The sequence below is a fragment of the Cyprinus carpio genome, chromosome A8 (genome assembly GCF_018340385.1).
Source record: "Cyprinus carpio isolate SPL01 chromosome A8, ASM1834038v1, whole genome shotgun sequence".
In the NCBI taxonomy this organism is placed as follows: Eukaryota; Metazoa; Chordata; class Actinopteri; order Cypriniformes; family Cyprinidae; genus Cyprinus; species Cyprinus carpio.
The window spans coordinates 9,588,720-9,616,206 of record NC_056579.1 but is presented as its reverse complement, the minus strand read 5'-3'; the positions used below and the strand labels follow the sequence as shown (position 1 = coordinate 9,616,206).

Sequence of the window (27,487 nt, the reverse complement as noted above, 5' to 3'; positions counted from 1 at the left end):
TTCACACGAACGGACAAAAGGGTGCGCTCTGGAAGACCGCAAGTGAGAATGCCCTTCTGAGACAGACAGATACATAAACACACAGGCCTGCTATCACCCTGAGCATGTGTGGGCAACCTGAACGGGCATCATGATTTCACACTATCCACTGGCATCGCTGCTCCCCTGGCCGCCCATCCCACACTTTCTGCATCTAAATGAAGAGGGAGGGGTGGCCCTGCAGAGGTACCAACCACGGTCACCAGAGGTAGCTGGTTGCTGGGTAGGTCATTTACATTTGTTTGCAAGACTGCTGTGATGTATTTCATTGTAGCTAGTGCTTGTTAAGTGGTTTGCCTTCAGCACATGAATGGATTTTATCTGAGTTATGCTCTGTTGTTTGGGGTCTTTCAGAGATGTAAGGTGATGAGAAGAAGGATCTAAAGTTAAATGACCTGTAAATTTATTTGGATGAAACTTCTATTGTGTTGGTTTTTAGTCTGCATAAAGTTGTAAGCATGCAGAGGGAATGTATTGTACTCAAGCAGCAGTCTGAAAGTTGCATTTCACATTGCAAAAGTTATACCTTGCTTTCTCAAGCAATAGCAGGAATTTAGATTTAGACTTGGTGTTTAGAAGTTAATGCAATCCAGAAACTGGCCAATATTAAATAACAATAACAAACAAATATGCAACAACAGACATATTTAATATAAATATTTTTAAATACTTCTGACTAATTACACAACGTGTAAAACTTGTCAAAAAGGACAATCAGTCAATAATCAGACTGATTTATACAAGCCGTGTGTCATAGCACAGTCTGTATGTGTTTGATTCACTGAAAAGAACTGATTTATAAGAGTTGTTCGGTTGGGAATCGAGCTGCACCAGTCACGCTGAAGGATGTTGCTCACTAAAAAGAACCGACTCTTAAGAATCATTCATTGCGAATTAGACTGGTGTCAGAGTGGCGGTGTCAGGAAAAAGCACAAACAGAGAATGGAACATCATTCATTTTGGTAATTTTATATCTACGTTTTTAATGTAGGCCTATCCTGTAGTAAATACAATTTCCTCTGACAGGTTGTCCAAAGTAAAACTTTTTAAACCAATTCCTACCAATAGACTTCAATGGGAGGAACCTGTTTTATGAATGCAAGTTTGTGTGTATTAACCTCCATGTTCATATCTAATGGCAGTCAGGTAAACCTATTGGTATTACCCAGTGCCAGGCTGTGTAAATTACTTCAACTGATATGTCCTACATTAACACTGTTGAATGTGCGCCAATCCATTCAGGGAAGCTGAATCAGAGGTGAAAAGGAAAAACTATAATGAATGTTTTTCTCAAGAAAGCCTTGATTTTCTGGCCACATATTCATTGACCAGCAGAATTTCTCAAGAGGATGGGATGTGTAGACTATGTGTGGGTTTGTGTGTAGGCTGGTGGTGGTAATGGTGTGTGGGGGTTTCAGAGCGGGAAGAGCTCTCTCTGTCAGCACTTTTTCAGTAGTCACACACTGGAGCTGACTGCTGTTGACTCCGTCTGTCTGACCAGCACTGACCAGAACAGAGTGTTTCAATTCAGGGAAACAGTGTCATTGTATTATACAGAAAGAGACTCAGCATTATAACATACTCGCTGGAGGGAGCACCGATTTGGGCAGAGACGTGGAAATATAGCTTCATTTTACAAAGGTGTATGTGTGAACTTACATAGCAGATTGCACTATGTGTTTGGGGTTCAGTGGAAAAGTAAAAAGAAAAATAAGTAAAAAAATTACTATAAATTGTTAAAATGTAATTTATTTTACATATAATGTTGAAAATAATGTTCTTCTGTAAGTGAGGTCATAGAGAGCTTCCTCATGACTTTATATTATATTTATAAAATTATATATCAAATATATTAATAAAATAATATAAATAAAAAAATTTTTTTACACAATTTGACTATTATTATTAAGTATATTTTTATTTTACAAAAATATATGTCAACCTACATAGCAGTTGTCATAACTTTATATTACTTGCTAGGCCCTAGGGTGTAAGTGGAAAAGTTTGTTGAAAATGTTAATAATTTTAAATACAAAAGTAATACAAATAAATTATAATTTACATTATTATTATTATTATTATTATTATAATGTAAAATTGTTACTCTGACAGTGAGACTATAGAGTACCCTCGTTTCTGTACCCTACGCTGTTTATATATATTTATAATAAATAAATGATAAATACATTACAGTTTACATAATTTGACGTTTCATTCTTCTTTCTAAAGACTAGTCAGATGTCATGAGATTTATCAAAATTGTTTTACTCTTTTGGCAGTCTTTATCATTTTATGTTTTTCTTTAGATTATAAACTAACAGTAAAAATATCTATACATAGAATATACAAATTGATATTTTTTTATTGGTCTATATATTTATACACATACATAGTATATATGTATTAGTATATACCTTTTTAAATAAATGTATACTTTGGCATTATTTATATTTGAAACATAGATGGCCCAAATTTTTGCTGGTAGTATGTAATGCTCTGGGATAATAACAGAGATAGAGAGAGAGAAAGAGAGAGAGATCCATCCGCATCCAACATCCTGACTCAAGTCTCTTCCTCTCACACTGGAGAGTTTCCGAGTATTGTTCCTCTGACAGCATATTGTTCCTCTGACAGTGAGGCCATAGAGCGCTACCCTACGCTCACCCATGTAGTCCAGTCCACACACATATTTAACATAGCTCACACACACACACACACACACACACACACACACACACACACACACACACACACACACACACACACACACATGCACTCATTCACATCCATTCAAACACTTACCAAACCTGCACAAAACACAAGCACAGCTCTGAAACTCTCATTTCTCAATTATGCCATGTGGGACCCCCAGCCACCCTTCACTCAGCCATGACATTCTCACTCCCTCTCAAATTATATCAGAATAACTTCATGCAATTATTTTTTCCTTCCAGAACTGCTTCAAACTGGAAACAACTTAATCTGTTAATTCAGAGACAAGAACGGGTTGCGTAACACTTCAACTTTCATGTTTATATCACTTTAAGCCTTTTACAACTTTGCTATAATCACCTTCACTACAGTTACAAAAACTGGTTGTTAAAGTTTCATAGGGCCTTCACGGTTGCTAATTGCTTTGTTTTTCATGGCCTTGATGAAGATGGTGGTCAAAGTTCAAGTAAGATGGGTCAGGTTGCTCTGGATCCCTTCTTGCACATTCTACCAGTCATAAATGCTGATATAACTGCTGATTTTCTGCTTGAGGCAGCAAAGCCTCAGCACAACCTTTGAAGCAAGGACTGGGGTCATTGCACTCATATGTTCAGCCTATACGGCACAGTCCTCCTGCTGACATTCACTCATGCAGAAGTCAATATAGGTCAGTGCCATCGCACATTGAGGAAGCTTTGCACAGACCGCAAGCGCGTGTCTTGAATTATGCTGAATATAGGAATTGCAAACTAACCATTCGCTGTTACTGCATCACTTCTCTTTTTTTTTTAAATAAGTGGTTTGTTGTGGATATTTGTTAAAAGTAACACTGATGGTTGGTTGCTAGCTGGTGTTTCCTTGCTTGCGTTCAGTGAGTCACGCGTTGTGATGGAGAATCTGATTCATTAATTCAGTGACAGTTTTGCAACTGGTAACAAGAAAGCACGAGGCCTACTAGAGCTTACAAAAGTGCTGTAGTCATGAATGAAACACTGTTAAAGTGGACAAAAAGAGAATGAGAGATCAGAGTTTTGGCCTAGTTGTTAGTGCACATGCAGACAAAAATGCATAAATCATTGCATAATGATAAGGATGGTTTACTGGTGTTGCTTAATCATTTTACATTAATTTGCATGCATTTTTAAGCTTCCCAAAACATTTGGTTTTCTGTTATTTATTCTATGTTGCAAAATCTTCTTATTTAAATTTATCTAAAATATCTTGCAGATACGTTTCCCATAAATATATCTACACTAAAAAAAAAGTTTGGTGCTGGTAATTTTTTTTTTTTGTGATAAATTTTTTATTAGTCTTTTACATAAACAAATAACATCATAACATCCATTCAGTATAAAATGCAAAATGGTTCTGGTAAGTTTTAATTAAAATAAAAAATTGATTAGAAGTATTTTGAAATATGTACGTACAGTAAAACCTAAATATTGTAAAATATTATTACAATTTAAAATAACTTTTTTTTAAATATGTATTTATAAAATGTAGTTTTTTTCCTTTTATTTTTATATATATTTTTTATCTTTAAATACACTTCAATAAGTAATTTATTCCTGTAAAGGGAAATCTGAATTTTCATCAACCATTACTCCAGTCTTCAGTGTCACATGATCCATCAGAAATCATTCTAATATGCTGATTTGATGTTCAAGAAGCATTTATATTATCAAGGTTGAAAACAGATTAATATTTTGTTATAACCTTGATACATTATTTCAGGATTCTTTGATTAATATAAGTTTGGTTCAATGAGTCCAAAGATGACAAATCACTCAAATGGGGCAAAAATGAATGTGTTTATCTGACAAGTGTGCGATGAATGGTGTGTGCGTGTTAGAGGTACTGTAAAGAGATTGTTTGAGTGTGTGTGCTGCTAAACTCTCATTCTGGGAGGTCTTTGAATCATCTTAGCTGTGGTAGATGACAGGTGTGAACCCACTCAGGTCACTGCAGCAGTTACATAAATATGCACGCTATTCTTTAGCCTCACACAGCAAAAAACAACAGCTCCCTCCTCCCTCATATACAGCACCCCATTCATTCCCTCCTTCTCCCCCAGTGGCTGGACTGATCCTTGTCATGTGGCCTGGCTTACTGCCCCCTCTGACAGAGAGGTAGAAGAGGAAAAAAGAAGGGATGGATGGAGGGGTTGAAACTGAAGCCGAAGGGATCAAGCCCAGTGATTAAGTTTTTTAACTGTCTGAAGTTTTTTTCCTGATTAGTAAACACTCTTGGCAAACTGAATCAGCAGAATCACAGTCAGACAGTCTGTCTGGGAGAGCTAGACAGTGATCTATCTATCTATCCATCCATCAATCTGTTTATAATTATGGTGGCAGATGGTTTTGCTAACATAAGGGTCCAAACCAGATTTACCACACTGGCTAATTAAAGCTCATTAGCTCCAGGTCAGAGGGGAAGATTAACGACACCTATACTGACTTGCAAACAACTGGCCATCATATTAGTAATAAAAAGGCCATCCAGGACAGGATTTTCCCTGTTTTTGACCAATCACTGAGTATATTAAACCTATACTTGCATGATTATAATAATCTTAATGCTGACTGTATAATCAGTCTGCCACAGTTATTATGATACTCTAAATACAGGACAGACCTCTGGATTAACGGATTTTGTTTTTTATTTCAGGAGTCCAGCCAAGCATGGTTAAGTGTGCACAATATGTTGAATTGTATTTTTTATTGGTGAATGGCTACAATCAGATGAACCAGATCTTTCACATAAATCTATAAAAAATATTGTAGTGAAGTTAAGGTCAATAGTAAGGAGAAGATCGCATCATACTGAATAACTAATAACAAAAGAGAGGATGACATGTTTCTTGGATTCAGTGTAAAGCACTCCAATTGCCATTTGGAGAAGATCATAACTCTTAACAATATAAATCTTATAGCTATAAAAATATTGTTCATTTTGTTCTGTGCTGATGTAGCAAATTCTGAGCAGAATCTGTCACACTGCCCTCTACTGGGCATGTTAACGGATTAGTTCACTTCCAGAATAAAAATTTCCAGAATAAAAAGATGTGGTTAAAAAGTATGCACATTTATTTATTTTTTTTTTTTAGAAAATGACTGATTGTTTCACTAGATAAGAAACTTATTCCTCGGCTGGGATTGTGTAGAGCCCTTTGAAGCTGCATTGAAACTGCAATTTGGACCTTCAAGTTGGCCAACATTTAAGTCCAATAAATGTAGAAAAATCCTGGAATGTTTTCCGCAAAAAATTTAATTTCTTTGTGACTGAAGACGGAAAGGCATGAACATCTTGGATGACATCGGGGTGAGTAAATTATCAGGAAAGTTTTACTCTGGAAGAAGTGAACCAATCCTTTAAAAGGTATTGAGGTACATAAACACACTTTCTCTTCTTCTTTCCTTCATTCCTTCTCTGGAGATTCTGGAAAGTGTGTTTCTGTGAGAGTCCTTCAAAGCTCCAGCTATTTGATGGTAACACATGTTTTGACCACATTGCATATTTCACAATGACAGAGTTTCCACTGTGGCATATCTAGCCTGTGCTTCTGATGGTGCTTAGTGGGAAGATGCTGCTCTCTTCTTTGTTTTGTTTCAGTTTTATTTCATCAGAAAACCCCAGGAGCTACTCAAGGACTTTCAGTTCTTCATTCATCTCTCTCGGTTGATTACAGTAATGTTATTGTGATATTAAGTTGTATTAATTTATAAGGCGGAAAGGAAAACAGCTCACTCAGTAAAGTGAAAACAGAGAAATTAACAGAAAAAAATAACCAAAATGATGGTTTGTTTTGTGCAGAATAGAATACTAGCATACTGCATTTTATACACTGAACACTGCCTTCTATTTTTTACAAAATGTTTGTTTGCAAACAATACACTGTCTAATTATGTAAGCTGACACCCTCTTATTTTGCATGTTTAATTCACAACATTCAAATCACAACATACAAGTTAAAATATTTCCGTTTTGAGCAAGAAAAAATGTGCATTTTTAATTCATCGCACTGAAAATGGAAGGTCAGGTGGAGCTCACTGCATTATGGGATACAGTGTTTTTTTGTAATACTGCACATTTTCAAAAATTATAAGTAATTTAGGAAGTTTGCATGCTTCAAAAGTACTTCATACTTCAACATACTTTAAGTGTACATACTGCAGAAAGTATGCCAGTAAGTGTAGTATAGTTGTACACTACCTTTCAAAAGTGTGGGGTCAGTACATTTTTAAAAATAAATTAATACTTTAATTTAACAAGGACATATTAAATCGATCAAAAATGACAGTAAATACATTTATAATGTTACAAAAGATTTCAAAGAAAAGCTTTTCTTTTGAACCTTATATTCTTTAAAAAACCCTGAAAGAAAATGTTATCAGTGTTTTCAAAAGATGTTTCTTGAGCACCAAAATCAGCATATTAGAATGATTTCTGAAGAATCGTGACAGTGAAGACTGGAGTAATGGCTGCTGAAAATTCAGCTTTACCATCAGACGAATAAATTACATTTCAAAATATATTAAAATAGAAAACAGATATTTTAAGCTCTAATAATATTTCACAATATTACAAGTTTTTCTTTATTTTTGATCAAATGAATGCATAAAACATCTAAAACTGACTTTTCTGACTCCAAACGTTTCATCCAAACTTTTCGGTTGCGTTAGATTGTGTTGATTTCTTGTGAAGTTGGTTCAAAAAGAAAGCAAACATCATACTGAAAATTATCATGCAGTGTCATGGCAACAAGGGATCATAGATTCTTGAGAATGGCTCTGTGACTCAGATCATAGATAATATTGAGCTTTTTATCAGACAGCGTTTCTGCAAATAACAACCTCAAGGGAGAACTTGTGTTGCCTGGCACGTCATAACACAGAGAGATATGCCACTTTTGAAGGTTCCCTCCCAGCGCCCTCTAGCTCCAGCACTCTCTGCCTGCGTCAGCTCAGATTATAACTCTTCTGGTGACGCTTGTGCAGCCAAAATCTACCCATAAATCTACCCATACATACACAGAATGGACTAGACTCACAGTTTCTTTACCCCTCAGGTTTTTGTGAGCACCTTTGGCAGTGTAGACATGATAGCTGGCTCGTCTGTCAGGTACAATGACGACAGGCACACAGAGTTTGGAGGCTGCAGGCAGGAAGTGGGAGATTTCCTGGAATGTGTGTTTTCCCTCCACAGTGGTACAATAACAGAACTCTCGTTACTCATGGTGATGTGCTCCATAGGTTCACAGGCTCTGTGCGTATGTGTGTTTACATGTATTTGTGTGTGTGTGTGAGTCCACCACAGGAGGAGAGACTGACTGGAGACTGCAGTTGTACTCTAGGGAGGTTTAGATTCAGTATGTCTCTATTGGTGTCGACAGGACAGATATCCTCAGCCTCCCCAGGGGTCTAAACACGCTCCCTAATATTCCCTATAAACCTGTTTCTTAAGCCCACCCCCCATGCCTCCCCACCTGAATCTAAACACCAGAAAAACACTCAACAAATTAAACCTTTTGCTCTCTATTTTTCTATAGGGATAGTTCACCCAAAAATGAAAATTCTGTCATCATTTACTCACTTTCATTTTCCTAAACCTGTATGATTTTCTTTTTTCCACAAAGCACAAAAGGAGATGTTAGGTCGAATGTTCATGCTGCTCTTTTCCATACAATGAAAGTGAATGGTGTCCAGAGACTATTAAGTGTTTAAAAAAAAAAAAAGAAAAAAAATCCCTCAAAACCTCAAATCTGGTGTGAGACATCTTGATGCATTTAAATTCACTTTAAACACTCTTCTGACACACCAGTTTATTTATTTTGTCTTTGAACAAGAATTTGAATTTTTGTACAGAAAATTCAAATAAACAATTTATTTGAAACGGAAATCTTTTGTAACAACGTAAAAGTCTTTACTGTCACTTTTGATCAATCTAATGCATCCTTGCTTAAAAAATTATTAATTTTAAAAGAACTTTAAAAAGTAAAAAAAAATAAAAAATAATCCTAAGGAAAACAATAGGGCTCTCGGCCTCCAGGCTTGAGCCCTAATAAAAAAAAATTACTGACCCTACAGCTGATGATACACGGGGCAACTTTTTGGGCAATGTTGGCGCCAATGGGCAACCAGATAAAGACACAGGGCCCATGAATGATCTAAAGCATCCAGATAGACATTTGTTATCCATTCTCAATGTGAAAGTGCCCAAACAACATTGCTCAAAAAAAGTTGCCCGGCAAAATTGTTCAAAAAGTTTCCCCATGTATCATCAGCCTAAAGGATGCTTCACAGAAGAATGAAAATTCCCATCATAGCTTCAAATTATTTACTGTTTTTGATAGAATTCTGTGGCAGAAATACCGAATAGAAATTACATTTTGAACATGTTTTAAATAAATGGTCTAGCTAGTCTAGAAAAGTCATTTTATGTATCCTAAATGTTTCAAAAAATATATTTTACTGTATATGCCCATTTCAGGGAATGTGAAAATTTTTTTTTATATGGGTTTGGAACGAATCGAAGGGGAATAATAATTTTTTAAGGTTGCCTTTTTGCAGATTAGTGGTCAGTCAATAAATAATAATCACAAACACAATGAACGTAATCAAATGCTACAGTATGTTTCCTTTAGAGATTGGCATCACTACTGCTGTAGTGGTGGTTGTGCATATAGATACACACTATCTCTATCTATTCCCAAGGGATATAGCTGTGTTTGAGATCAGAGGTGTGTGTGCATATGTGTGTGTGTCAGCCGGGTCCAGCCCAAGCGCCTGCCATTTGTCAGACCTTGTTGTCGTGCACTGCAATGACATCACTCCCTTTTGAAAGCAAACAGCTGTCCCTTGAGGGGGACCAAGAGGTCATGACCTCTCCCACTGCTTCTCCACGCTTCCCAGAGCCCCCGAGGAGCAGCCGAGCAGAGGACACCCAGTCAGATCAGCCTGGGAACTGGAGCGGATCCCAGAGAATGAGGGTTTCCCCTCTGGAGCCCCATTGCCCTTGCTGACTGGCTTTCTCTGACCAGACCACTCCTCTGTATGCCCACCCCGCTTAAACACACTTGTTGAATTTGTTGTGACTGTAAGCATGACGTTGAGGATGATTTAATTTGGTTTGAGGGAGTTGATAGGTTGTCAGGGTTCTCCTTTGGTTACTTGCATGCACTTTTACTAATACAATCTGGGTCCTGCATGGTTTGTAGAATATTATCCACAGTCTTGGAAATTAACCACAGGGATTAACCTTAGCACTTGACTAAATTCCATGTCAGTGGAAATTTCAGATTGAAAATTATTTGCTCTTGGACTATAGACTATTTTGGAAAGTGCCTTCAGTAGCAGCCTTTAAAAGTGCTATGTAAAAAAAATGAAGTATTATTTATTATTGTTGACATTTTAATTAGCTTCTAACATAACATATTCTAAAAATTTCTGATGTTCCCCAGAACAGCTTTTTGTAATAGATATATTTGATATATTTTTTACATTTTTATTAAACTAATCTATTAACATTTACATAAAATATGCAAAATTTAAGGAAAAATAGTAACCTGGCCACCTGTGATCAATTTAATAATGTTATACTATTGATTAGTCTATTAAATTTCTGTTAATGTTTTGCAAGTTACATTATTAGGCTACACTAGAGGAGTATACAGTACCGTAATTGGGTTGGAAAAGTCCTCCAGGCAGAACCCAAGGTTAAACCCCCCATTCATAAGCACAATAATATTCCATTTATTAACTTAAATACAGCAGTTAACATGAACTAACAATGGAAAACACTTATTTATGCAATCATTAATCTTAAGCAGTTATTGATTTTAGTAAATGCTGATTTCAGCATTTACTAATACACTATTAAAATCAAAAGTTGTATCTTTTTAGTTGCATCTAACTAAAAATTAATAAAAAGTTTTATTTTCATTCATTTGAACAAAGATTAATAAACACTGTAACACATTTATTGCTCATCGTTAGTTAGTTTTAGTTAATGGATTAACTAATGTGGGACCTTAAAGGATTGCCAATCAAACCCATGAATGTGCTACTGACACCTGTGCTGTTATTTTAGTTCAAATGCTCTCTGCTGAATGTCTAAATGAAAGAATAAAATCTATATATACTATTTTATACATACTATATATACAATAATATAAACTTTAAATGTTTGTGATTGAGCAGCATTGCCTGTAAAATGTGTTTAGTTTGAGGGAGTACTCTTTGAATCTGCTTCATAAAACTAGCCCTTGAGGTTTATGATCTCACCGCTGGCCTTATTAAGATGGAAGTGATGGCCAGAAAGCATTGAACTGCTTTCTTTTGTGCTCCCCAGCAGTGTGGCTGTGTGAACGATCACACTGACTTTCTATGGCGTCTTAATTGTCCTCTGGGAAGCGTGCATGTAGCTGGATGTACGAGAGTCTGAGTGTGTGTGTGAGAATGAATGGGCACATGACACCTGTTCATTTCAACCTTGTCTCCACTGGGTTCAAACAAATGAAAAGCCAGACGTCCTGCACATAAGGGACATAATGGAAAATCCTTTTATCCAGACAATCAACACAGCGTCAGCCTTCCTCATATTGTCTCTTTGAGTTCAGTCATGCAGTCATATCAGAATCTTTCCATCTTGAGCCATTTGAAGTTGCGATGTAATGGAAGTAACAAGCAACAGGTTGTTTCTTCTTTACTGTGACGTAGATCCAAGTGAAACCGATGTAGAGTGGGTTCTTGGTTCAATCCACTGATTTTTGATTGGATGGAGGCAGATCTATATATGAACTTGCAGTAGATTGTAGGAAAATGGCATAGTTTAAGCAGACTAAATGATTGGAGAAGTCGAGTTTCACCAAAAGATCAAGTTATGATATTTTAATTAAAGATTATGGTGTAAAAAAAAGAAAGGAAGGAAGGAAAAAAGGAAAAGAAACATGCATGGAGCACAATAAGATCAATAACATGCATTCATAAAAAAAAAGGCATGTTTTTGTATATTTTTTCAATAAACCATGATAATCAATGTTTAAATTACTTGTTTACCTAAAATCTAATTTTATCTTACTATTTTAATACTACTTACTGTATTTGACAGCTACTTTCACCATCCACTTACACTGTATGAAGAAAGAAAACAGCATGAACATTTTACTAAACATCTTCTTTTCAAAATAACAAATATAAAATTATATATACATACATACATACTTATATATATATATATATATATATATATATATATATATATAATTTTATATTAATATATATATATATATATATATATATATATATATATATATATATATATATATATATATATATATATATATATATATATATATATACAAATATATTACAATTCTGGAGTCACATGAGGCAGAGTAGATGATAGACTTATTTGCGTGCACTGTCCGTTCTGGGCCGTTTAAAAAGTTTGTCAGTGTTGATGTTGATGTTCAGTGCTGATCTATGATGGTGTACAAAAGTCTTTAAAAAAATATGCGCAGCATTCCAAAATAAAAAGGAATAGAAAGCAAACTGCCACAGAGGGAGGGAGGGAGAGAGTGCAGTAGGTGGAGTTGTGGGGTGTCATTCTCTAAGCGGGGGTGGACTGCAGAGCCAGAGGGAGGGAGCGAGGGGAGCAGCTTGAGGCTCCAGAGATCCGTGTCGGACTGAAAGTGTGTGTGTGCGCGCGCTGGAGGAGGACAATTCACACAGGATAGCACTGCGTATTATATTTGAAGACATTGTACCCTTTCTCGCTGGACTTGGGCTGTGTTCTAATGCCTCTACCGGACGATGAGGGAGGCCCTCACAATGAAATTCGCTTGGAAAGCTAAAATGGTAAGAAGTCGCTGTTCGTTTGCACACTGTTGATTTTGCGGCTTTGAGCTTCTAATCTAGAGGGAAAGACAGGCGAGAGGGAGGGGGAAAGAGAGTTTGGGTGGGGAAGGGGTCGTGGGGAATATAAATAATGTTTTTAAATTACATTTTACTGCAGTAATATATCCCACTCATCTGTTTATGATCCACACGCTGACTTTGGATCTGAAAGTCTCCACGTAGGCGGCGGTTCCCGTTAGTTTCTCCCTCTAGAAATACTTCTACTTTTATGATGAACAGCCTCCAGGCTGCAGACGAAAACAAAGCGGACAGATGGACTTAAACCCACTTGTTGTTGTTATCGGTGATGGATTGTTTCTCATGGACTTTGGGGTTGTGTTGTTTTTGTGTGCATGCTGTAGGGGGTAGAAAACGCCTCTGATTGGGATGATAACATGGTCAGCATCCTTTCATTGTTTGTTTACAGGATTTTAGGGACCTAAACAGAGTCCTCAACTGTCCCACATATTTTAAATGCGTTCGTTGTAATGCTTTTTCAGGGTTTTCATTATTGTTAAAAAATATAGTGTTTAAATAAGTCTGACCACATAAGGTCTCATAGACAATTTTAACTGAAAAAGTACTATATTTATCATTTTATCAGATATTTATTACGTTAAACCATTAGACAGATGCTTTAAATGCATTCAAAGTATTTTTTCATCAGTTTTTGCTTTCTCTAGGAGTAGAACCCATGGAATTGGCGTAGCTCTTTAATAATAATATAATAAAAGTTGAGCAGCAGCAAAAAATTTAATAAAAGCAATCAATGTTAATAAAATTAAGTGATAAATGAAATAAGAAAAAGCCAGTGATAAAAATAGTAATAATTTATAATTCAATAGAATTAAACTGAATAAAATAGTAAAACCTGGTAATTAAAGCTAATAAACCTAACCTCAAAGAGCTCCCATCTAATCCGACTGCATGTGGCCACAGTACTAGAACTCCACTTTTTTATTTCAGAGAAAAACTATTTTGTTTCCTCATATGTAGCCCCACCCTCTAATATCTGCCTGTGCCGCTTGAGCAGGTTTTGGAAAACATTTCTGCTAGTACAAAGGGGCAGTACAGTGCATAGACTGTGGACTCGGCAGGGTCCGGGCAGCGGGTGTGCAGACCTCCTACCATTGTTTTTTAGTGTGGACTGCATGACTCATCCAGCTGAGCATTTCTCTAGAAGCACTGTACAGGAAACGGCCCAGGAAGTACAGACAGACTCATCCACTTCATTCCAGTGACAGTTACTCTTTCAGGCACATAAAACTGCAGACGTAGTGTGGATGTGTTGCAATACTGAAAAAGCTCAGTATGGAGATGTTTGTAATGTCAGGGTTGATGACTTTGAAAGTAATGTAAATATATGTACTATTAGGCACTGTACAAATACATATACACACCCATATAGCTAAATATTTAATATGGAGGGGACCGAATTAAAAAAATTTAAATCTTCATTGAAAAACACACATTAGTCTAAGAGTCCTCAATGTGGTGATTAAACCTCTGTATAAACACCAATCTTTTGTTTTGTTTTAGTTTTCCTAATATACACAAACACTTTTTGGTACCCAAGAGCTGGATACACTTGTTGGACCTATTTAGCATGGCTTTGGATGAATTCACATGGAAATACAAACTTCTGACTTTCACAGTAAATCCAAGGACAGGTCCATGATGCCACAGTGCAGCCAGACTTTTTCCAGACTTCTGGAATCTTTTTGGAAAAAAAGTCTGGTGACATTGTTAGTGAAACAGCAATATTTCACAAAATTCTTTTGGGTGCATTTTTTAGTATGCATGAAGGCAACAGTTTATTAAATATATAAACATTTGTGTTCATTTCAAGTATTCCCACAGTTTCTTGAGTATGCATTGCAAAAAAATAAAAATACATAAATAAATTACAATAAAATACATAAATAAAATAACTTTTTTCTTTTTTTAAATGAAACCATCTTAATGTCTTACGAGATAGCATAACATGTTAGCAGTTGTTTTCAGACTAACACTAGTCTGCACACTAGGGTTTCGAGTATCACAGCTCTGCTTTATTGTTATTGACTAAAGTGGGCAGAATTTATCGATATTCTCTCTCTGACAGTTTAATATGAACGTTAAGCTGTGCACAGTCTGAAAGCCTCCACTCACCCAGACACTTAATGTTGGTCATCCCATTATACTGTTTGTATTTGTGTCTGTCTGTCTGTCTGACTGAGAAAGCCTATGCGTGTGTATGTATATAATATGTTTATAGACTTCTCTAAGTTTGGTTCTTGAACTCCGAGGCTGGATGGAGAAATCCTTTACTGTTAAGAGTAAGCACTTACTCTTATTCTTAAAACTCAAACCCAACTCCAACCCCAATCCCACTCCCTCCCTCTCCCTCTCTCTCCTCCCCTAACTACTAAATAATTATCATTTTTTTTATCTCCACTCACCCCCATCATTTCTGTCAGTCTTTTGATAGGAAAATTTAAAGCCAGTGTTTCTGTTTATGCCAAACTGAGACATATTGTTCTCCAGTTTTATGCCATGGCATTCCAAATGGAGTAACGTTGATTGTTTTTTCTCTGTGCAGAGCTCTGTGCAGGACTGGGGAGAGGAGGTTGAGGAAGGAGCCATATACAACGTGACGCTGAAGAGGGTCCAAATCCAGCAGGCGGCTAACAAAGGCGCAAGATGGCTGGGGGTGAGAGAAGGCCTTTGATCTGAATGCGCTTCCAGTCTTATTTAAAGAAACACTTTGACTGCCCATGCTGGGCCGGCCAGACAGTAGGGCATATTAAGGGTGACCTACAAGCTTTTTATGTTTTACGGATGTGGGGTTCTTAGAGTGTTCTGGTCATTAGTCTTCATGGATGGTTGCAAGAAAACACATAAAACTTTATATAGGGTTGTTTGTTTGGTAAAAGTAAAAGGTTGGTTAATGAGTTAATTCACCCTAAAAATGAAAATTCCGTCACATGTCATTCCAAACCTGTATTACTTTCTTACACCCAAAAGAAGATATTTTAAAAAATGTTGTGTTGTTTTGAACCCCATCGGCTTTTATTGTAGGGACAAAAACACTCTTCAAAATACCTTCTTTATGTTTTCCTTAATGTTATCACTACTTATCATGTGTTTTAGTGACAGGAAAACATTAAAGTCTGTTCTCTGTTGCACGTTGTCAACCAAAAATTTGCTGCATGATGCATGCTTTTATGGCTCCCTTCCGTATAACATTGGTGAATATGGTACAATCTGTTGCTTTAACCTTGAATAACTTGTTCCATATTGTCAACACCCTTCTGAATCAACAGAAATCAGAAAACAAAGCTATTATGAGCTGATGTGATTTCCATAGGGCTTTAGTTTGTTGTAATACAGCTGTTTTTACATTAAATGGGTGTCGAGTGAAAACACAGTTAATGTAGAATCCTTTTATAAATATGACATTCATGATAGCGCTGATTTGAAAAGGAAGTTCACTTTACAGTAATCATGCAGCTATAAAAATGTAAACACAGAAATTTGAAGAAAGCACATCTCTTACATTCCAACATCAGTTAGATGCTTGTTTTAGAGAGGTCATGGTGCTGAATATTTGACCTAGTTTCAAATCACTTTATTTTTTGGTCTAGAAGGTTTAGTATTCTTGCTTTTTTACTGACATTCACCTTTTTTGTGACCTGCTTTTAAATTGGTTATTTTTTGTGTAAACTGTATTTATTTATTTTTTCAAATAATGAAGTATTTTTAAGAAGTCTGCTGACTTTCCAGCATTTCTCTGAGAGGGAGGAGGAGGGTTGCTCTGATTAAAAGCAGATTGTAGAGTTTCCTGTTGTAGCGTGCTTGCAGTACCAAGGTCTAGTTCTTTTTCTTCCCTGTTTGTTTCTGCTTTTCTCCTTCTGTTTCTCTGCACTATACTTAATTGCGTGCTTAAAAAAATCAACCTCCTTTTATATTCCTCTTAAAGTATTTTCCTTTGCTTTTTCAGGCGGAGGGTGACCGCTTGCCCCCAGGTCACACAGTCAGCCAGTTAGAGACGTGTAAGATCAGGAGTATCCGGGCGGGGACACTGGAGCGCTTGGTAGAGACACTCCTCACAGCCTTCGGTGATAATGACCTGACCTACACCAGCATCTTCCTCTCCACATACAGGGCCTTTGCTACTACACAGACTGTACTGGAATTGCTGCTGGACAGGTGTGTACACTTCTGTGCATGTTTTTGATCGGACACATCATAAATGTCAGGTGAAACCTGCGTGCATTCTGACTGGCTGTTTTGAATGTTCATGTTTGCATGTATGCCTTTTGAAGAAAGGTCGCATTTTGTGGTCATGCAGCTAAGCAAGTAGAAATGTATATCTTGGTATTCAAGGTATTAATGTAAACACAGCTGGTTAAGTTGCATGACAGGTTAAACAAAAACTTGGATGTGTGTCAAAATATGAGATCTACAGGGATGCCACAGTCTTGGAAGACATGGAAATACCTGGGAAATTCAAAAGTGTGATTTCCAGGCCAGGAAAATTCATGGAAATGAATAAAAGGTCTTGTAGATTTCTATGGTCAATATAATTTGTTTTCTAGTTATGTTCAGTTCTAATATATTTCTTTCACTAGATATTGGTTGTTATGAAAGCAGTTTGTATAAACTTATTATTATTATTATTATTTTTAAACCCATACCTAGTAATCTGGAAAAGTCATGGTAATTTATTTGTCTGGAAATGTGGAAAACCTGGATCTAAATACATTATTTATTTTATTAATTTCATCCTGATATTTTATATTTTATAATGGAAAAAAATCATAATGTTTTTATCTGAAAATGTGGGAACCGTAGATCTATGCATAACACTATGCAGTTTAAATGCATCTAAATACATTATTTTTTTATTTAATTTTCATATATATTTTATATTTTATAAAGGAAAAATCATGGTGATTTATTTACCTGAAAATGTGTGAACCATGGATCTATGCAATATACTTCACAGTTTAAATGCATCTAAGTATTACTTAATTACTAAATATTATTTTATTTTGTTTTATTTTCATACCTGATATTTTATATTTTATAATGCTGGTTTTGAATGATTATTTTGTTGTTTTAAAATGAAAAAATATATTATGATTATTTTTGATTTAAAAAAAACTTTAACATTAAAAGTGGACTATATGAGAAATATTAAGTAATAAAAAAAATAATGATTAAAAATAATATGACCACTTTCTAACTTTTTTTCTGGGTAATTGTTCAGTGGTTACTGCCTTTACTATTGGTCAGCATGCTCACAGGTTGGTTTCTCTCTTCTTTCTCAGGTATGGTAGTTTTGAGGATTGTGAGGGGGATAACCAGTGTCGGACTGGAGAGAGCAGAGCTGCTGTGAGAACGTGAGTTCTGTCATCATCTTGGTTATCTGTGCCGTTGTATCAGCAGTGACTTCCGAGCAGCTCTCGTGTTTGTTGTTTCATTTCCATGGAAGCTTAAAAATAGAGGTCAAACTCTGTGATATTTTGTGCATGCTTGTGTGTAATTTTGGAAGCAATTAGAAATAAAAGGGAACTGTTGAATGATGGTGTTTGATTGCTGCATGAATCACAGCATTGCAGCTGAATTGTACTATGAGAGATTCCCTCATTAGATTGCGCCATCTGGTTTTCTCTTGTTTATACAAACATCTATGTGTTATTTTTTTCAGTGCTTTGGCCTCTATTCTAAGAGCCTGGTTGGATCAGTGTCCAGAGGACTTCCAGGAACCTCCATCATATCCGAGCTTGCATCGTGTGCTGGGTTTCCTGCAGAAGGCCATGCCAGGCTCAGAGCCAATGCGGCGGGCTCAGAGTCTTCTCGAACAATTGCGTGTCCAGGCCAGCCAAGAGAATGAGACTGATGGTAAGTCATATCCAGTTACTGTTAATAATTTTATTCGTCTTATCTAACTTCTTGCCTCTTTGTCTATTCCTGGTTGTTCTGTCTTCAATGCATACAAAAACACCTGCTGTCCGTTTGTTTCAGGAGGCTTTCAGTACAACAACCCTTTCTGCCTTGGGGAAGACGAAGAAGTAGAGATCGATTTGCAGGAGGACTTCTTCTCCTTTGAGGTTGACCTTGTAGCAGAGCAGCTGACTTATATGGATGCGGTAAGAGAGAGAAACCTAGATTATATCAGTGCTATGGGAACATATTATTTTGCACATTCTTTGGCTCAAGCTATGAAATATATTTTCTTCTTTCCACAGCTGTTGTTTAAGAAGGTGGTTCCTCATCACTGTTTGGGTGCTATCTGGTCTCAGCGTGATAAAAAGGATGGCAAACAGTGTGCGCCCACTATCCGTGCCACCATTACTCAGTTCAATGCGGTAACGGCGTGTGTGGTCAGCACCATCCTCCGTCAGAGGCAGATGCGCCCGCATTTGCGTGCTCGCATCATCCAGCGCTGGATTGACATCGCACAGGTGCATAACCCAAAACACACAAATACATGCTCATGACTTATGATTTGGTCACGTTTAAACTTGTCAACCCCAGGCTCATTAGAACTAAATCAGTCTACAGCACTTTAGTGTTGAGTGACTTTCTAGCAATACTTTAGATTTCCTGGCAAAGATAAAACCTGGTGTTGATCTGGAATTTTCTTGGAGCATTAAGAGTGACACCTAATCTATGTCATTGTATGACATAACTGTTTTAGATTAGATCTAGATAAACCAAATTAGACATAAAAATGACTTTCAACCTCCCAAAGGATTTTTTTGATAAAGTCTCATTAGGCCCATTTGTAAATTAAAATGTGTAAACGTGTGATTAACATGTTCTCAGGAGTGTCGCATTCGTAAGAACTTCTCGTCTCTGAGAGCCATAGTATCGGCGCTGCAGTCCAACCCCATCTACAGACTGAAGAGAGTGTGGGCTTCTGTTTCCAAGTAGGTTCTGTCAATAAACAAGCCTGTCAGTCATTTCTTGATTTCTAAAAAAGTATATCGACTGGTAAAATTGTAAAAACTCTTTTAATAATATTGGTTGTTTACCTGTTATGTTATGGTTGCTAGTAAAGTGTCTAGATGGATATAGACTACCATTCAAAAGTTGGGGATCACATATTTACTTATTTTTTAAGAAATGTATACTTTTGTTCAGCAAGGACACTGCACAACTATTTTCAACTGATCATAATAAAAAATATTATTGAGAATGATTTCTGAAGGATCATGTGACACTGAAGACTAGAGTAATGAGTCATTTTAAATTGTAATAATTCACAATCTTACTGTTTTTACTGTATTTTTATCAAATAAATGCTGGTGATTCTTGGTAAATGCTATCTTGGTGAATCAAACTTTTGAACAGTTGTGTATTCTGTAGTGTCTTTTTTTTATGATATTAAGAATGACATGTTCATTTTCTTTGATTTATTTTGTTCCACTCTGCTTCATTAGAGATAGCATGCAGATGTTTGAAGAGCTTTCCGATATTTTCTCCGACCAGAATAATTACCTTACAAGCAGGGAACTGCTAATGCGGGTGAGCTCACGCACACACCTCTCTTTCTCAGTTCTGTTGTCTTTTCTCTTTGCACAGAGTCATTTAAATTAGTGTTCACTAATAACTAGGCCATGTGGAATCAAAAAAATTAAATAAATCTATTGTGTTTGTGTTTTGAAAATATGTTTGTTTATTAAATTTTAGGCTAATTTGATGATGCTTTCAGCTAGCAATAAGAGTGTATTTCTCTCAACTCTATTTAACACAGCCTACTAAAAACTAATGATATATCTCTGATCTTAACAGGAGGGCACCTCAAAATTTGCCAGTCTGGACAGCTGTGCCAAAGATCACCAGAAAAGATCCCAAAAGAGACTGCAGTTACAGAAAGATATGGTGAGTTAGTAAAAAAAAAAAAACACACACAAAAAAAAACTGTCAATATGTAATATGAAAATAAGTTTAATATTGTGTTTAAAAAGTGTCATGTTACTTTAAAGCTAACAAAAATATATCTAACTTTTTTGTTTCCAGGGTGCCATGCAGGGGACGATCCCATACTTGGGTACATTTCTTACAGATTTGACCATGCTTGATACAGCACTGCCTGACCAAGTTGAGGTGAGTCAGCTGCAGACCCTCCACACATTTCCAGATGAAAAAGATAACCTTATAAAGAATTATCTCTGATGTTATTATTGACCTAACATTCCCAGACCTCTGACATATTCATTACAAAAGGTTTATTTGGCCTTCTTTTGGAATGTTTCACAAAAACTTGAATCAGAATTTTTCATGAGTAAAATCATTAGGAGAATCTGGGCTAAAGTCTCTTTCTGTGCTTCACAGGGAGGACTGATTAATTTTGAAAAGCGGCGCAGGGTAAGTACAACTAGGGCTGGACGATATGGCCAAAATTTATATCACGATATATTTCTTAATTTCGGTCGATACGATATAATTCCGATATCGATATGAACACTATAAAAAGCCTCGTAAAAACTGCACAAGAACGCCCACAACAGATGTCTGTGTATATAAATTTATGAAAAATGAATTTGCCAAGTCTGACACCTCATTTTTAAAACCATTTAATATTTTTGAAAAAAAAAAAAAAAACATTCTTTTTTGTATTTAGCCTTCATACAAACAATAAATGTGAAATCACTGTCAAATAATCATTTCAGACTCACCTAATTAAATTAATATCTTTAACTTCAAACTATAGGCTAATATACTACCACCAGTCAAAAGCTTTTGAAAACTACGATTTTAATGTTTTTAAAGAATTCTCTTCTGCTCACCAAGCCTGCATGTATTTGATACAAAAAACAGCAAGAAAAGTAACATTTTGAAATATTTTTACTATTTAAAATAACTGTTCCTATTTTAAAATGTAATTTATTCCTGTGATTTCAAAGCTATATATTTTATCATCATTACTCTGATTACATCATCCTTCAGAAATCATTCTTATATTCTGATTTGCTGCTCAAAAATAATTTGTTGAAATCAGCTGAGTAGAATTTTTTTCAGGTTTCTGATGAATAGAAAGTTCAGAAGAAGAACATTATTTGAAATATAAATATTTTGTAACTTTATAAATGTCTTTATCATCACTTTGATCTATTTAAAGCATCTCTGCTAAATAAAAATTTCTATAATTTCTTTCCAAAAAAAAAAAGAAAGAAAGAAATGATGCTGACTCAAAGCTTTTGAATGGAATAGTGTAATCAAATCAAATGTATAATGTAAAATGTGTACAAAAGCTTACAAAAGCTGACTTTGGATTTCGGAGATCTTTGGATCTTTCTATAATCATCAAAGAGAAAAAATGTAAAAAAGACTCATCTCAACTCTCTAAATATTGATAATCAGCAAATCAGCATAATAGACTTGAAGATCATGTCAAGACTGGAGTAATGATGCTGAAAATTCAGCTTTGATCACAGGAATCAAATACATTTTAAAATAAAAGTTATTTAAAATAGTAAAAATATTTCAAAATTTAACTGTTTTTAAGTACTTTGGATATAGATTGAAACAAATGTGCTTTAGTCAGTATAAAGAGTAGAAAGAGTGCTCTTGAGTTGCTGCAGGAAAAAAAAAAAGGCATGTTGCTGGAGCCGGGCTTGAATGCAAACTGATTGTCTGCCAGCAGGAGGCGCTGTGAGAGTGGTAGACCCAGCGGTTTCTCCAGGGAACAGACTATAATCAAAGCAGCTCCGCCTATGAACGCTTCTTTATCAGATAAAATGAAAATGCCATCGAAACTTTCTGAAAGCAGCCCTTCAGAGATACATTCATATAAAAACCCCCGCGACGTATTTGAAACGTGCAGTGCTCAAGAACGAAGTCAACGCCACAAAATAAATCAATGTATGGGAAACACTGGTATATCGAAATATCGGAAATGTGTTTAAAAACCATATCACCGTTATTGATTTTTTTTTTATCGCGATACATATTGATATTGAATTATTGTCCAGCCCTAAGTACAACATTCCTTATTATTTGGTCTTTATTATAGTCAAAACATCTGCTGAATCTCTTATTCATGGCTGTAGGCATTTAGATTTGTGGTAATGTTGAACAAAATCTCTCCTTGCAGGAGTTTGAAGTGATCGCTCAGATTAAGCTCCTGCAGTCTGCATGCAATAGTTACTGTCTGACCTCTGATCCCGCATCTCTTCTAAAATTCAAAATCAATACTCAGAACACAGAGGAGGAGAGGTACAAACTTTTTTTTTTCACTCTTTTTTCTCATCTAAAAATTGTGTAAGTCTTAAAGAGAATAATTCTCTCACATTTCCTGCAGCTATGCGCTGTCGTGTGTAGTTGAAGGATTGGGAGACAACAGCCCAACGTCACCAAAACCCCGCAAGAGTATGGTGAAGAGATTAAGCCTGTGAGTGACCTAAAACCAAAGACTTGACTTCTGAATCGATCATGTTTTATTGTGAAGACCTCATGAAATCAAAATGACAGATTTGTGACTCAGTAGTCCATGTCTATTAGCTTTGAGGTCATTTATGCTAATTAACTCCAAAAAGTTACTAAGATTTTAAATACATATAGGCGTTTAAAAATGTCCCATGCAAACAAACCAAATACACTTTACCATAACAGGAATAAATTATTAAAATATAGTTATTTAAAAATGTATGAAAACAAAAAACAGTTATTAAAAATAAAAAAAATATATAAAAATTATACTGCATTTTTAATTAAAAAAAAAAAATCCCCTCCCAAAAGAGCACAATTTTACCAACCCCAAACTTTGAATGGTAATGCATATTCAAAGAGGAAGACAAATTCTTCAAATGTATTTAATGTCTCTTTTTGTCCTCACTAGACTCTTCTTAGGACCTGATGTCTCAAACGCGAGCTCCCCTGTGAGAGAGAGTCCTCGATCGCCTCCTACTGGCAGCTCTGGGGAGAGCATGGACTCGGTCAGTGTGTCTTCAAGTGACTCTAGTCCCTCAGAGAGTGAAGGCATGACACCCACACACTCTATAGACACTCATCTGAAGAAGGTACAAACATTTGAAATCCTAACAAAATTATTGATATACTGTTGTATTAAAAGAATGTATTAAATGCACATCTGTTTGGTTACCGTAGCTGTCTGATTCTTCCTCCTGCACCTCATTGCACTCCATGGACACCTCCTCTTCTACAGCCAGCGCTTCCACTTCTCTGGCCTCCCCGACCCTGCCTGGGCCCCCCTGCATGCATCAGCGCTCGATCTCGTTGCTGCCCATGTCCCCCACATCACCTGGTTTTCTACCTGCCTATAACACACAAGCTCAGGATGCATGCATCATCCGAGTTAGCCTTGAACAGGGAAACGGCAACCTCTACAAGAGTATCATGGTTAGTGAAGACTTGAATATTATTTATCTACTCTTATGAGTGTGTACAATCTATTCTTGCATGTATATCCATATTTAATACATCCATTTTTAATATACTAGTCATATATAGTATGATTAGTTACTGATAGATTACCACCAAGGGTTTCTATAGTAAAATAAAATTAAAACCATAAAAAAAAATTCTTTAATTAAAATAATAATTTAAAAAAATTCAGCTAGTTGCCAAAGCCAGCATTTCTCATTTTATTTTAGTGTTAACTTGATGTACTTACATTATTAAAACTAAAAAATTAAATACAAATTAATAAATGTGTTTCAAATCAGGCAGATACCCCTGTAAAAATAATAAATACATTGGTTTTAAAACTGGTCTAGGGACTGGTCAAATATCATGATGTGAATTGTGATTTATTGTATTCTTTGGCAGCCACAGATTTGATCAGAAAAAAACTAAAAGCCTATCTACTTATAATTTTGCGGTGTTTAAGTGTTTATCTCAATCATATAGTGTTCATCTCTTCTACCTTGCAATGTAAATAAGTTCAAAGCATTGTAGAAATAATTTAAATTCAGTGGTTAATAATTATTATTATTATTATTATTATTATAAATAATAATAGTGAATTTTACATTTTTCAAATTAATAAATTTTTTTTAAATGTTTCCCTTCAAGTTTATACAGCCAACATCAATAGTAGGGGGGGGAAATATTATAGAAATAATATAAATAAATAGTTCCAGATAATATTTTAATTATTTATTTTGGCTTTAGTAAAATGACAATAAAGCTTTTTAAATGTGTAAACGTGTTGTTTTTATAATATAAGATGAAAAAGAGTCATCATATTTAGAGGCACTAAATTCATAGAAGACGTTCTGCATCATTGTTTCTCTATGCAGCTGACCAGTCAAGACAAAACTCCAGCTGTGATCTCTCGAGCCATGGCCAAACACAACCTGGAGGGTGAGCAGGCTGCTGACTACGAGCTGGTGCAGGTCATCTCTGAGGAGAGAGGTACGATATTAAGACTTGTGTGTCTGGCACATTTTGAAATCTTGGTGCTGGAATATATAATCTGTTTAGGTTTGTGTTGGTAGAATGCCAATATCACATTTGCAATCTTTTTTTTTTCCTCTTTCTCCAGAATTGGTCATCCCTGACAATGCCAACGTGTTTTACGCCATGAGCACATCTGCAAACTTTGACTTCCTGTTGCGTCAGCGTGGTTCTGAGGGGAGGCCGGTTCAGCTGCGCAGTCGTTGCAGCTCTACACTACCGCGCACACAGCAGCGCTCCAGTCTGTCCCTCAGGCTCAACAAGGTCACACTGTGACCTCTGACCTTTTTTTGGACCAGAACGGGCTTTGCAAAAAGACTACAGCATGTGGAGTACTAGAAAATGGGCTTATAGACTATTTCAAGAAGAGTTTATTAACTTCAAAAACATTTCAGAACTAATTTTGGCATCTCATGTTCTTCTATTCTGCCTTTTGAAATTAAAGGCTTATGTTAAATAGTAGCATGTGCCTCCTCCTCCCCATCTAGTCCACATGTACAGAGTCACATCCCAACCTCCCTATTGCTGGATATTTTGCACATGTGCAGGAAAGCCTCCTGCTCCTTGTCAGTATTTGCATAAGAGCACATCTCTTCTTAGCCAAGAGGCCTACACGACTTCCTCGGAGAGTAAGAGGGGAACGAAATAAGCTGTGGGAAGAGAAAACAAACGAAAACCATGTTGCCTTTATCAACGGTAATGATGGAACTCTTGCGTCAGTATTGAAGATGATCTGCAGTAGCTGTGATGTCGTCATCGATGTCATTAACGTGTCCTTCTCCTGTCCACTTGTGCACTATGTGGACAGTGTGGACTGTGTCCCTAGACTTTAAGTGCTTAGACTGGCTCACTAAGAATCCACAGAATTGCATTTACTTTCCATCTTTAAGGGCAAAATTTAGAAAAGAACAACTGTTTCTTCTAGATATCACAACTGATAGGTATCTATGATGAAACAAGGAGTATGAAGTTGGAATCCTCATGCTGCCTTTATTTTTTCTGCTTTTCCTATGCATTTTATCTCTATTTCTGTGTTTCTCATATTGTGAGCTGTGTGACGAATGCAGAAAATAAGCATTCTGATTGGTTCCTGCTTGGTTTTATCAAGTCTGTGGTGTTTCCTTTCACGATTGGATCCATGTTGTGTCTTTAAAGTTTTGATCACACTGCACCGATGATGGGTTTCTGTTCAGAAACCTGGATTGAGCTACCTTCCTCACTGAAATAGTGCACTTGCTATAGAGTGGGCAGAGTCACTAGGTGTGTACTAAAAAGAGCGCTTGATCCACTTTTTGTAGCTTTCCTTTCTTCTGTCTTCAAGCAATGCTATATTATTAATATGCTTGTTCTTTATTTTTTTATACGTATGTTTTTGTAAGAGATGAAGAAATACCCATGATATCTATGAAAAAAAAAGATTTAAAAAGATTTTGTTAACTAAAAGAAAAATTAAAAAAAAAAAGCTGTGAAATATGAGTGTGTGATTGTAAAGTGAGCATTTAAACAAGTCAGACATTTCTATCAACCAGCACAATAATTCATACTCATTGTGCCCATGTCACCCTGTAAGATGTTTTTCAGAGCATTTGAGACATGTTATTTCTTTGCACCTGGTGAATATCTCAAAAACTTGTTTTACACTAAAGCAAATAGTTTTACACTGAGGCATTATAACACCAAATAGTTAGTTTCTAAAAGCTTATGGATTTTTTGCCTTAATCATGTCAGCTCTGACTCCTGGTAATATGTCAAGAGATGTACTACAGAATATGCCAAACGTGCCCTTTTTTGCCTTTTGTTCTCTCACAATTAAGACACTTGTTTTTGTTACACTGAACAGGTAAGACTTCGATGACAGCTTTTCAACAAGGTAAAATTGTAGTGTTTTAACAGTAGTGGGGCAGCAGTATTTGTATTTTGATTCATTTGTCAATTCAAATTTATTCAGCACTTGTGATTTTTCTCTATTGTTTAATTTGAATATTTCTTCACTACCAAAGAATTGTCTGTTTATAGACAGTCAGTGAATAAATTATTATCATTATGATGTTTTGTAATTTGAATAATACTTTTCATGAATTAAATGGAGACTCCCTGAAAGTACTGTGGATGTTGACTGACATTGACTTTGTTTGCATCACACATAAAATAACATATGCAAATGACAAATATGATTAATTCATTCAAAGGTTTGTTTTGTAATTCTTCTCTTTTCCATTATCTGCTTCAGTGTTATTGTTACATAAAACTAAAACTATTAAAAATTGGGTAACACTATATACTGAAATTAACATTAACTAAGATTAATAAATGCTTTAGAAGTATTTTTCATTGTTAATAATAACTAATATAGTTAATTGATGTTAACAGATGGAACCTTAAATTTGTTTTCGGTATTTAAAATAAAGTAAATATAAATATTAGAT

The 27,487-nt window shown here is 35.7% G+C and overlaps 1 protein-coding gene across 4 annotated transcripts; it reads left to right on the top strand.

Annotated features, from left to right (window-relative positions):
• LOC109061708 (ral guanine nucleotide dissociation stimulator-like 1) lies at positions 1-27,164 on the top strand. 4 transcript variants are annotated; one of them, XM_042762025.1, is made up of 19 exons: positions 1-262; positions 15,229-15,339; positions 16,630-16,838; positions 17,098-17,187; positions 17,963-18,034; positions 18,343-18,536; positions 18,660-18,784; positions 18,884-19,099; positions 19,464-19,567; positions 20,081-20,165; positions 20,433-20,522; positions 20,661-20,747; positions 20,976-21,008; positions 22,738-22,859; positions 22,945-23,034; positions 23,482-23,662; positions 23,751-24,002; positions 24,905-25,019; positions 25,150-27,164. In XM_042762025.1, exons 1-19 carry the CDS (start codon positions 131-133, stop codon positions 25,335-25,337), a joined length of 2,496 nt encoding a protein of 831 aa, XP_042617959.1. In that variant the 5' UTR covers positions 1-130; the 3' UTR covers positions 25,338-27,164. The 4 variants fall into 4 exon arrangements, with proteins under 4 accessions (XP_042617959.1, XP_042617961.1, XP_042617960.1 ...); XM_042762026.1 differs by lacking the exon at positions 1-262 and adding an exon at positions 12,376-12,608; XM_042762027.1 differs by lacking the exon at positions 17,098-17,187.
• The last annotated feature ends 323 nt before the right edge of the window (positions 27,165-27,487 follow it).